Source organism: Excalfactoria chinensis, chromosome 5, assembly GCF_039878825.1.
Source record: "Excalfactoria chinensis isolate bCotChi1 chromosome 5, bCotChi1.hap2, whole genome shotgun sequence".
Taxonomy (NCBI): Eukaryota; Metazoa; Chordata; class Aves; order Galliformes; family Phasianidae; genus Excalfactoria; species Excalfactoria chinensis.
The window spans coordinates 23,286,143-23,298,479 of NC_092829.1; the positions used below are offsets into that span (position 1 = coordinate 23,286,143).

At 37.1% G+C, this 12,337-nt stretch overlaps 1 protein-coding gene across 7 annotated transcripts in view; it reads right to left on the minus strand.

Moving 5' to 3' along the window:
* Nucleotides 1-12,337, minus strand: part of NPAS3 (neuronal PAS domain protein 3) — a 583,321-nt gene that overhangs the window by 263,366 nt on the left and 307,618 nt on the right. For 2 of the 7 annotated variants that reach the window (XM_072338278.1, XM_072338277.1), the window contains one exon: nt 10,862-10,921. The exons of the other annotated variants lie outside the window; for them this stretch is intronic. In XM_072338278.1, coding sequence (XP_072194379.1) covers nt 10,862-10,921 — 60 coding nt within the window. The remainder of the gene's footprint in view (nt 1-10,861; nt 10,922-12,337) is intronic. 7 annotated transcript variants of the gene reach the window in all.

The window sequence follows — 12,337 nt, forward strand, 5'->3', positions numbered from 1 at the left end:
TTCTTTCTATTGCAAGAAAACAAACAAGTTGTACCAGGCATCAAAATGAAAGCAGCAGAGAGGACTAACAGCAGTTTTCTAGCAGTTGCTTTCAGTGATACAGTCACCAGATATTTTGTCATTAAGCAAAGGATCTGATGCTTGATCACTGTTCATATATGCTAGGAAAAGATTCTCAGCACTCCCTACCGCTCCCGCATGTCTGTTTTTGTCCTAGGTTCATGGATAACTATCAAGTTCCAATTTCCAAAATTAATCTTCAGTTCAGATTTTTTTTCATTTGGAAGTCTACTACTATTTATTTCCATTGCAAATTTTGCAGTAGAAGCTGAACCTTCCCATCACACGTTGTTACCACACGACAGATGGCAGCTGAGGGGCAGTCTGACAAAATGGCATCTGACACAGAAGTGTGTATGAAGCAAAGGTGTGTAATTCAGTTTCTCCATGTGTAAAAAATGGCATCCACTGACATTCATAGAAACTTGCTGAATGTTTGGGGAGACCAAACAGTGGATGTGAGCACAGTGAGGTGGTGGGTGAGACATTTTAGCAGTGGTGACAGTGACGTAAATGACAAACCATGTTCTAGACAGCCATGTACAGCTTTCACACAACAAAATGAAGAGTGTCTCAATCAGCTCATCCATGAAAATCAGTGGGTTATGACGAGGGAACTGCATTTGGAGCTGAATATTGGCTTCAGTTCTTTGGAAATAATGGTGGCAATGTTGAAATATCACAAAGTATGCACGATGCTGGTCCCACAGATGCCCACACAGGAAAAGAAAGAACACTGGGACAAAAAGAATAACATAGACAAGTTTGTCAGGATCCACCGAACCAGTATGAGGTTGAAGGTAAGTCTCCTGGATTGTATCAGTACCTGCAATGAAAAGTGCTATCACTACCATGAACTGAAGTCAAAACAGTCATCCATGGAGGGGCCACATGAATTTTCCATGAAAGAAAATGCTGAAGATAGAGCCCTTAGTGTGCAAAAGGATACACCTTGTCTTTTAAGATAGGAAAGGATCCTTTTGGATTTCCTGAAACCCAGGCAAACCATAAATTCTGAGCACTACATCATAATGTTGAGTAAGCTGAAGTCTTGAACTTCTAGATTCAGGCCAGAGAAGACAACAATTTTCTTTTGCAACACAATAAGGCACCATAGCAGTTTGAAGACTATGGAGCATGTAAGCCAGTCTTGGCTGACTGTCCTAAAACACCCATGACATAGTCTCATACTTTCTGACTTCCACCTGATCAGGCCAATGAAAGATGAATTCCATGGGCAACACTTTCACAGCAATAATGCAATCATCACATCTATGAAACAGTGGATCGCTCATGCTGTGACAGATTTTTACGAGCATGGCATTCAGGCGCTTGTCCACCACTGGCAAAAATGCATGGCTAATGATGGTGGCTATGGTGAAAAATAACATTTCCTACTTGAGAATTTGCTCTATCAAACAGTGTTATTGAGCCTTTTGTATCTGCAATACTTCTGGAGTGACCCATGTGAACATGATTCAGAACGAAAACAGATAATACCTTCACCGAAATAGTCTATGCTTTACTGTGTTGACAAAACTTTTATTTGACTTAAAGAAAAAATGAAGTTTCTATGTGAAACAGTTGTGGAAACCTACATGGCCATATTTACAGAGTTATTTTTCTCAACCACACTGAGGTAATTGCACAAGATTATACTACACAGAGACATGAAGCTGTATCCAGTCTTTAACAGAAGCAGACCCTTTGTGCCATGAATAGGAGATGGGAAAAATCACTGTCATATTTGCTGTTTACAGAAATGTCCTTGCATTCTATGTTTTTTGTTCCTGATATCACATGAAACACCACTGAATCTAACTCAAGATAAAAGATTAGAGCAGATTTAAAAATGAAGAACAAAGTGCCATGTTTTTTGGGGGGCACTGCAAGTTAAAAGGAAAAGTAGACTATTTTGTTTAAACTGACAAAAAAAACTGAAGAAAGAGGAAGAAAATAAAATGAAATTAATCTCTACCTAATGGTTAAGAACTCCTCTATTAGCTGCATGCGCATCACTTCCGATAAAAATTAAAATGGAACTAATAACACTTTTGCTAAAAACTCTCTTTTTATGCCACATAGCATAAAATATCAACAATGAATCTGTATTTCAAATTCTTAAACATTAGAGGTATGTTCACCTCTATTCACCAGGAAATCCCTTGCTGCAGTTCCTTGTGGACTATGTTTAGATGAATTAAATGGGAGTAACCTTTTTCTTAGCCACATGTGTTAAAACTGATACACTTCTGACAGTTAAAAGGCCTGTGTCCATATTTTCCAGAATATAGTAACTTTGATCTTTGTCTTTCTGTATATTACTAATGTGAGCTTATGGGCTTTTCAGACTTCTTCTCTACATAACCTAGTAGCTGTACCCAATTAATTGCACACTTGAGCACTGTTTTCTGATTGAGGGGGTTTCATTCCTATAATGTTTTAAGTTGGGTTTCACCAACCCTTGCTCTAGAATAAAAGTATTCACACAGGTAAACAATCAAGACTGATTAATATGGAACATATTGATGTGAAAACAAGCAGTGTAATATCATATTATTAAAAAAAAAAAAAAAAAAAAAAAAAAAAAAAAAAAAAAGCTCTTTCTGTAACATCTAGGGCTGCAATGCAACACAATGCTTGGCTATTTCATAGCAAATACAGATGAGAATCCCACATGAATGTAGTCACATTCAGTATATTTTAATAACCTAAATTAGGTTCACAGGAATGGATGCCTAATTATATTTTTTTAATTGCTTAGTCTTGCAGATACTTGTGAAACAAATAAGCAATAATGGGTTAACAAGTTCATGAATATGCATTAACACTATTCCCATATTTCTTAACTTTGCCTCTTAGTATTTATGTTTGTCTGCAACAGTAGCTGGAAAAGTGATTAGCACTTCAGAATTTGATGCATTCTCCAGTCAATTAACATCTGAGTGATGTAATCTGGAACTTAAAACTATCTTGTTCAATTTTTCTAGCAGTGGTGTATTTCATATTCCATCTCACTAATATCTACATGGCTCAAAAACATGCTGCTTCATCCTTCATGCACTCCAAGACTGCATCCCTTGAGCCCCTACCCCACCACATTTCCAGAAGGTTTTGCAGTAGCCAGGTCTCATACTGCAATCAACTTTGTTCTTCTCTGAAAGGAGTGCTCAGCAGCTCTAATATTTCATTCTTCCGTATTGGAGGAGATGTTGCACTTACTGTCTGACAAAGTACAATACTTCTCAAACTCCTCAATCAGTTAAGTATTGCGTATTAGAAATCTTATACTCTTCTTGTGAAGAGCTGGAAAGAAATTTCAATAACATAGCCCTATAAGAGTCTTTGGATTTTTCTTCTCTGCATGATTTATTTTACTCATTGAGAAGGGCAATGAGCATTGAAAAAATTAGTGCGCTTTTCTACTAATTACTAATTCACTGTTATTTTTAGGAACTTTCCCACTGCTCTTTGGTCCTTCACTCTACTTTTTTGTTCTTTTTTAGTTTTTAAACTTTTCTGTATCCTTTCAAAAAAGTACAGATCTTTTTCCTACTTATACTTCTTCTATATAAACTATTTTATAGTATAGTTCTTCTAGTTGTATGGTTCTTCTATATATACTATTTTCACATAGATTCACTAAGATCACTTTTTTTATAACATGTGCCATTGTTAAATACTTAACACAGTTTAATTTCTCTCTTCACATTTTAAATATTTTCTCTTCCTTTCTCATCAAACTGTTAAAAATTACCTAGATCTTTGATCTTTAAGGTTAGACTGATCACACAGAATCACATTCAAATGTCCTAATATTTTGTAGTGGCTAGTCATTCTTGAAAACCACGAGGTTTGGATGGGAATGGAAAACACAAGGCAAAGAGTCTTGAGTGCCATATGAGCCAAACAGGTTGCATCAGGCTCTGACAACATCATCACTACATCTCAGCACTGAGCAGAGGCCACTCCTAGACATACTGGAGGGAAAAACAAAATCCAGAGAAGCTCCTATATCAGACAAACTGCTGAGCTTTAAAGGTCACTGAGACAGTGCAGCGTTTGAAAGTATAAAAGACCAGGATCAGCTAGACAGGTTTTTCAACATTCAGCTTTCATTCAGAGCCCCGGGAGCTACCAAGGCAATATTCTAAGCACAGGAAAGTTTCAGAGACCCATGTCTACTTTGAGTGGCCTTGGCAGGCCTTAGTCAGGGAACATGTACTCAGCTGAGATGCTCTGGAAAAGCTCTTGATGGAAGGTTCCCAGCTTTCCTAAAAGTTGTAGGTGATAAGGACACAGATCCTCATGCCTGGAAACTGATGGCAGCTGATCATTTTACAGGGATACAAATGCAAGCAGCAAAACCCCACTTGTCAGGAATGTGGCAAACTAAGGAAGCTCAGAGGGGCAGGAAATCTCTCTACTGAGATTACCTCGAACTACTTTTAAGTTCCACAAATGTCAACTTATTTTCTGGTTAAACCAAAATCTACTTAGAGACAGACATTGAATTTTGAGTTGAAAACAGTGCTAAACATAAATCCATAGAGACCTACAGTGAATTACATACCTTGCCACAAAGCATGCCTAGCAAAGTTATGGGCAATTAAGCTTTGTGAGTGACATAGTGCTAAGGACATGGGAAGTCTCATTGTGATGTGACAAAACATTCCAAACAGTACAGCAATGTGACTGAACAGGCATATAAATCTTCCCCTCCATCTTTTTCAGCTTTTAGAACAAATCTAGATCTGAACCAAAAGTATACTTAATAAACAAAAAAAAACCAAACAAAAACAACAACCAAAAAAACCCATAACCAGATAACAACACCTGAAACAAGTATATACGAAATGCCACCAATGACAAAACTCACAGGCAACAGCAAACAAAACAAAAACCACCCTCAGCCCTGAATAAATGTCTCATACTGGAAGTTCTCATGCACTGAAAACATTTACATGGTGAACTTTTTTTCCACCACTCGCAACAGCTCTACAGAATAATACATGACTTCTGTAGTGCAAATCTGAGACTATGATTTCCTGATGAAAAATATGAGATTTAGCTACTTACTTTAGGAGATAAACACTGAGGTCATTTTGAATGAGAAAACAAATTAAAGATTAATACAACACCAACAGTATCAAGTTCAGCTGGACCTTAGCTTCTAATGATGTATTAAGAGGCACTGCAAAATAAATTCACCAGAAATATTTCAGAGAGCAGGATAGGACTGCTATTCAGTCCCACAATTTGAGAATCTAGGTGTTCAATTTATTTACATAATGCATACGTGAAATAGGGTGCTCAAATAAACTCAGCTGAGTACACAAAGAATACTGTCCTACAGTAGTCTAAGAACTTCACCCTGCTGATAACTTAGAGACAACTGTCAGCATAGCATCTGATGAAAAGACAGCCTGATCAAAGAAATTTACAGAAGTGAAGGTAACGATTTTTCTGTGTGTAAACTCACCCTGTTCATAGTGTCAGATTTGTAAATGAAGAAATGTAAAGAAGGGGAGAATCTCTCAGTGAAACATTTCAAGCAAACACTGAAGTATCAGGAATTTGAGCTCACTTGAGAGTCATGTAAATAGTGTCAGCTTATAAAAACAAGGTGATTCCCTGGATAGGAGAATACCAGTGCAGCGTCAAAGCTCTCATGCGTATGTAAACATCCTGAGTAAATATTTGGTCGAAGGTTTCACTACAGTGAGCTTTTGCTGTCCCAGAGTGTGGGCGTTGTCTAGAAACCTGAGATCAGGAATGACATGATCTCATCCCCCATTACTTAGATAACTGCATTTGATGCATGCCTCAGGGAAATAGGAATGATCTTGGCAGAGAATAAAACAAGGGATTCAAATGTACACTTTAACTGATGATCTGGACTTTGAGAATGAAGTCCCATCTGATTTCAGATAGACTTCTAAATATCAAGAAGGAGTTGACAGAAATAAGAGCTCAAGGAACCACAAACACAGTTAATGTCAGATTCTTTAACTTTGTTTTTTAAGACATTTATCAGTGAATTCTATTTACTTGCAGTTTAGAATCTTCTGCAGCTGAGGGAATGGAACCATGTCATTTCACTAGAGTTACAAGCCATTAAAAGAAACGGAGACATCAATTTGGAGATTCTTTCTCAAACATTTTACATGCATTCCACAAGGCAAAGGTAAGGCATGGCTTGTAAAACTGTGCCACACACAGTGTTCTTATCAGGGGAATACATTTTGCGCTGTACTTTCATTGCTTCTAGTTTGCCAGAGAATACAAGCATGTCACTGAGAGTTGTATTTTCAGAAGAATGTCTAACTGTCCTGATTTTGTTCTATAAGGTGAGACTGTTATAGGAACATGGAGTGGCCTTTTCATTAGATATTATAAGTGGTGTGCAGCAATTAACAGGCAGGCAGCAGAATAAGGAACAGTGATTAAATTATGAAGAGCTTTTGTCCTAAGGTGTTTGATCCTCAATATATCTTTCAAGGCTAAGCATATGCCTAGAATTTAAAATCAAATGATTGATGATCACACTCCCATTTTCAGTGCTCTTGACTCAGTATTCTGGTTTTTGAAGTCAATAACCAATGCTGCGAACAATATGGGATCATCAGTTATTAAAATCAATTTAAAAACTTGGGGCCAACAACACAAGTAGTTCAACGCACAAGTAAAACGACTAGTTTCAGTGAAAAGCATCAGTTTGTTTCCATGACTTTTTCTGAAGTTTTTCTATGCTTTGCCATTAGCTCCAAAGCAGCAGGCAAAGATTTCCACTCAAAGATGACTAAAGTGTCTTAACCTAAGGCCTAAATTTTGTTATGACTTAGGGGAGGTGGGGTGGGAGGAGGGTGACAGGGAAGATGGGAAGAGAAAACTTCAGAAAAAACTAATAAAAATTTATGTTTGTCTGTGTGCAATTACTTTAAGTAATTGTTGGAAAGAGCAGCATAGCAGTCCCACACCCTTACAGGTACTGCACATCACTTATGCTATGACAAAAGAAAGATGACGAGGAACACCATACAGAAGTTCCAGAAGGTTTTCGGTAACTACTTTTCCAGGGATAGTGCACATTCACTCTATCAAAAGACAATAACTAGAAGGGAGTAAAACTATTAAAAGCATCATCAGAACAATCAACGCTTAAATTGCAGATCTTCCGACAGGACTACCACCTCGTGATTCAGTATTACCAGAAAGCCTCCTATTTATTCCAGCTGTTGCAGCAGTTCAAGTTACTGTCAAAACTGTGAGATGATGCCAAAGAGACAAATGACAAAATAAAGCTACACTTTCCATCTTGTACAAACATACATAAACCCATAAACATGGGTTTATGGCCAATGTACAAACACATTTCTCATAGAAAGGAGATGGAATGAGCTTCTTCACAGATTACTAGTTTCTAGCTTTAACCTGGGGATTTGCTTGTGATTCTGGCAGCCACCACTGAACAACCACTAGGTAACTCTTCCTCATGAACTAAATCCTTAATCACCAGAATGTACATAAGTGTTCTGTATCAGGCACTACTTTTGTCAGGAGTTCTAGATGTATCTTTTGGTACATTGAAAATAATTGCAGTTACAAAAGAATGCAATAATATTGCTGACACAAACTCCCTGAATTGAAGTATATAGAAAAACTAAAAATGTAGTTGATTACAATTAGATCTTCAAGTGTAAATCTCTGCTTGAGGCAGGCAGGAAACACTGACAGTTTTTTTTTTTTGTTTTTGTTTTTTTTTTTCCCCCCAATCTCTTCTCTGTGAGTTCATGGAAGTGAGGTGAATTTCTACATATTTCATTTCCTAACACTGAACTGGGAAAAGTGATCACTGAATGACATTTGGAGTTGGAACCAACTGAACTATGACTCAACCCTTCCTGATTTCAGATTGAGGTGATTTCCAATCAGTCTCTAAAGATGAGGCTACAGCAAAGGCAGGAAGGAGCTATGGATTGAGAGAATTAAAGGTAGTCTGGTATTGATTTAAAAAGAAAAGAATAAAACCACAAGAAAAGGCTGGGGGAGCAGGGGAGGGGGGTGCTCAGGGGAGGAGAGGGGTAAGGGTTAAGGGTTTTGCTTGAATGCTGACTTCCATATGAACCATAAGAAGCCAAGACTCTAAAGAGGTTCCAAAAAGAAAGCAAACAAACAAAAAAAAAACAACAAACCAACAACAACACACACAGAATCTCACACAGAATGGCCCAGGTTAGAAGGGACCTCAGGGATCACAAATCTCCAATCCCCTAGTCAAAAGCAGGGCCACCAGTCTCCATATTTAACACCAGGCCAGGTTGCCCAGGGTCCTACCCAACCTGGTCTTGAACACCTCTAGGGACGAGGCATCCACAACATTTCTGGGCAGCCTGTTTCATAGTAAAGAACTTCCCCAACATCCAACCTAAATCTTCCTTTCAACTTAAAACCATTTCCCCTTGTCCTTCTGTTATCTACCCTTTCAAAGAATTGAGTCCCCTCCTGTTTACAGGCTCCCATCAGGTACTGAAAGACTGTAATTAGTTCACCATGTAGCCTTCTTTTCTCCAGGCTGAACAAGCCCATCTCCCTCAGCCTGTCTTTGTTCCTGATCAAATATGCTGCCCTGTCTACACCACCTCTAGGGTGCAACTGACATCTAACTACAATCACCTTCAGTTACAATTGTTCTTCCTTACAGACTAACATTTTACAGGACAGATTTAGTCTGCTTCCTTCTCTCCTGTATTCATTCAGATACACTACATTCAACAAAAGAATTAAAGAATACTGTTTATGTGAGAAAGGCTAGTCCCCATATGCTATCAAGTGCAAGAATTAAGGTCACTTTGGCAAAGCTGACACCCATTCCATTCAACCCCCCATGCATAATTGTAATGATACACATTTTAATTATAAGACAATATAATATTTTTTCACAGCAGCTCCCCTTCCTTGCTCAATGCCCGAGATAAATACTTCTCAGGAAAAGAGACAGCTCTTCAATATTTCTATCCTTAACATGCTATTACTGGCTTCTGTTTTATTTACTGCACACCATCAAAAGCCTGCAGTGAATGCAGAATTGTTTATTTCCTCATGGTGTTTCTAGAGTGCTCATCACCACAGAATCTTCATGCCTCGTAAACATTAATAAATTCATCTCCACTAAGAGATGAGAGTGTTATTATCTCCATTTTACAGGTGGGGAAATCAAGACAAAGAGACTTCCCAGAGGTCAGAAAGTTAATAGGAAGCATAGCCAGCACTGGAACACAGAACTGCGTTACTTCTGAGAGTCTGGAGTGAAGTGTTGAGTGCAGTGTCCTACTCCTAGCACATCCTAGAATGAATTCACACACGAACTCACACACTCTCAGCTGTGATCTTCTCCTTACTTGCCTCTGCAACCTTGAAATAATGTCAAGCAGTTGAGCTGTCTCCTGCCAGTATTTCAGTTTAAATAACAGCATTGTATAAAAAAACCTGTCAGAAACAGGGATTAAACTAAGTTCTCCAGTGTGATGTGAACTTTTGTCATTCATAGGACAGATGTTTTTCTTCCTGAAACTCCATCATTGTTTTCCTTTACGTAATTCAATTAGTAGAGAAAATAACAGCAAAAAAATTCTCTAAATATATTCTACTCAGATATGAGTTCCCTTTTGTGCATATTGAATAATGCAGGTATCCTGAGAACAAAACAGAATATGATCATATTGGTGGAAGACTCTATCATAAAACAACAAATTAAGATAAACAGAAAAGGATAAATCCAATACTGTTTCAGCTTCTAGTAATTGACTTTCTAACTCACTTAGTTTTCTTTTAATGGAGTTTTGGATTATTTATTTATTTTGATAGCTTTTAAGCTTTCTGACCTTTTCTTTTAGTAGGAAAAGTTAATCAAATTCACCTACATGCAATAACATGTAAGCCAATCTTGTATACCAGAAGGGCTGAAATTTTAACACTTGTACCCCAGAGTATATCTTGCACCAACAAATTAACTAGTTTGCTGGCAACAGGAGATTGCTGCTGCTGCTCTTGGGAAGAGGAAAGGGACCAAGAGACAAGAGGTGGGAACCTGGTGGCTTTGGTCTACATCTACTTGAACTTCTTTTTGTCCTTCACCCAGACAGACTGTTGTCTGGGCTTCCAGCACAGTATCCTCATCTGCTATGGTTGCTCTAGTAGTGTTACATACTTAGTTTTTCATTTGAATTGGAACTGATAAACATTTTGAATTGTTCTGAAGCAGAATATTGACAAATATTTGATAAAATTTGGGCACTTCATCACTTCTACTCATAATTTAGTTAGTTCCCAGGAAACTGACAGTAACGCAGGCAACAAGAGGTAACAGACCTTTTTTTTTCCCTCCAAAATTATATATTTTGGAGAAAGTGAGTGGAACTTCAGTAGGAAAAAAAAAAAAAAAAAAAAAAAGATATTCCTTCAGCCACAAGGTTTTAGCCTTGCACAATGCTCAAGCTATCTTGCAAACAATGCAAGTACTAAGAGGTCTGAAAAAGCAATGAATAAATCAGAAGTAATTCTTATAACAAAAACTGTTAGGTCTTGTAAGCATAGGCAGCAGTAGGTATTTACTACCTAGCTGTTCCAAGCTGGTTTTCAAAGTAATTGAGTCAGTCTTTGTTCCCACTGCTTCCTTCAAAAAATTCAGTGTAATACAATATTGCCAGACTGGACTTCATGTCACACACAATGGCAGCAAGTCATTGTGGAGATTATCTAATATCATCTAGGGATTATTTAATTATTTAATACCACTCACTTGAAATGAAATATCCTTGCCATTCTGAGAGAGAAGTATTACAACAGGCCCAGAAAAGACCTATAAAAAACAGGGAAAAACCTTTTTATGGAAAGTTTTCACAGCTTTTATAAGCTATAGTTTCAACTGTCAAGCTACAACTGTCTTGTCTACGTTCTATCACTGAAAACAGAGGTTATTCTTGGAGAGGAAACCTGTTCTGAGATGAAGTTATCTTTCCTCAGGTATTATTTTGGGTGATATACTGAAACAAATCTGCTTTGATTACATCATACAGTATAAATAAAGTCACAGTGAATTATTTGTCCTGTCTGTACAATGCTTAATGAAACAGGCAGTAAGGAGTACATGGGAGGATTCAAACATCTTTAGTCTCAAATGAGAAACAGCGGCTTAATAGTTACCCAAAATACTGGGACCAAACAGTCGGGACTGTACTTAGATATCTAAAAGCAACAGTTTATAGTTTTAACATCCTCTTCCAGGTAGGACATGCAGAGCTGCACTTTCAGATAATGTAAACAAAGATAAAAATAGTGCCAATGTCCATTTATGATACCATCATTCAAAGGTGCAATTTAACAAAGAAACTGAATACAAAACCCGTGTTTAAAAAAAAAAAAAAAGAGAAAAAAAATGAAAAAGTCTAAACCTACAGGCAAACTATGTAGCTTTATGCAAGCTGCATGACTGACATAAGCTATTTACCATTTTATCAGTGATTGAATAATAGAAGCAGGTGTTCCTATGGGTCTAGGCAAAATACTCTCTCTAAACATTTTCTAAATCTATCACTCTTGTATCAGTGATGCATTGTGTTGCTGTATTTTCCAGGGTCTAAGTTATGGAATAAATTCACAATACAGCAGCTGAGAATCGACCTGCAATGCTTATATATCAGGTACTCCAAGCTACTAATTCTTCATTTAGGGAAAATGAATTAACTTTCTCCAAAGAGATAGTGTGGTTTCCCTTCATATATATATATATATATTTAAATGTACAGTGCCTAGAACACTTTCTGTTTGTAAACCATAAAGAGAGATAGAAATTTAAACATCTACTACTCCCTCATGGACTTCAGAAAGAAAAAGAAATCTACAAAATAAAATAATTCCAAACTGTCTTATAGTGTTTTAAAACCGCAGATTTCAGGTATAGTACTGAATGCTGCTAAAAAGTCAAGCATATTTACAAATTCACATATTTACAAATATTACTAGCTTTTTTTTAAGGTTTATTATTATTATTATCCTCATTGCATTAAAAATCAACTGGTGGGCAGAAAATAAGTATTTGTCTAATACATTATGAAAAATTACTCATATCTATTCTTTTGATGCATTCATAACCAAGCAGCAAAGTCTCTAACGACATACACAAGTACTTGTAGCTTCATAAAGTTTCAGATCTCCCTTTATATCCATATTAATACTTTAAGAGAAGACCTTATCCTCTTTTCACTGACCATTCTTG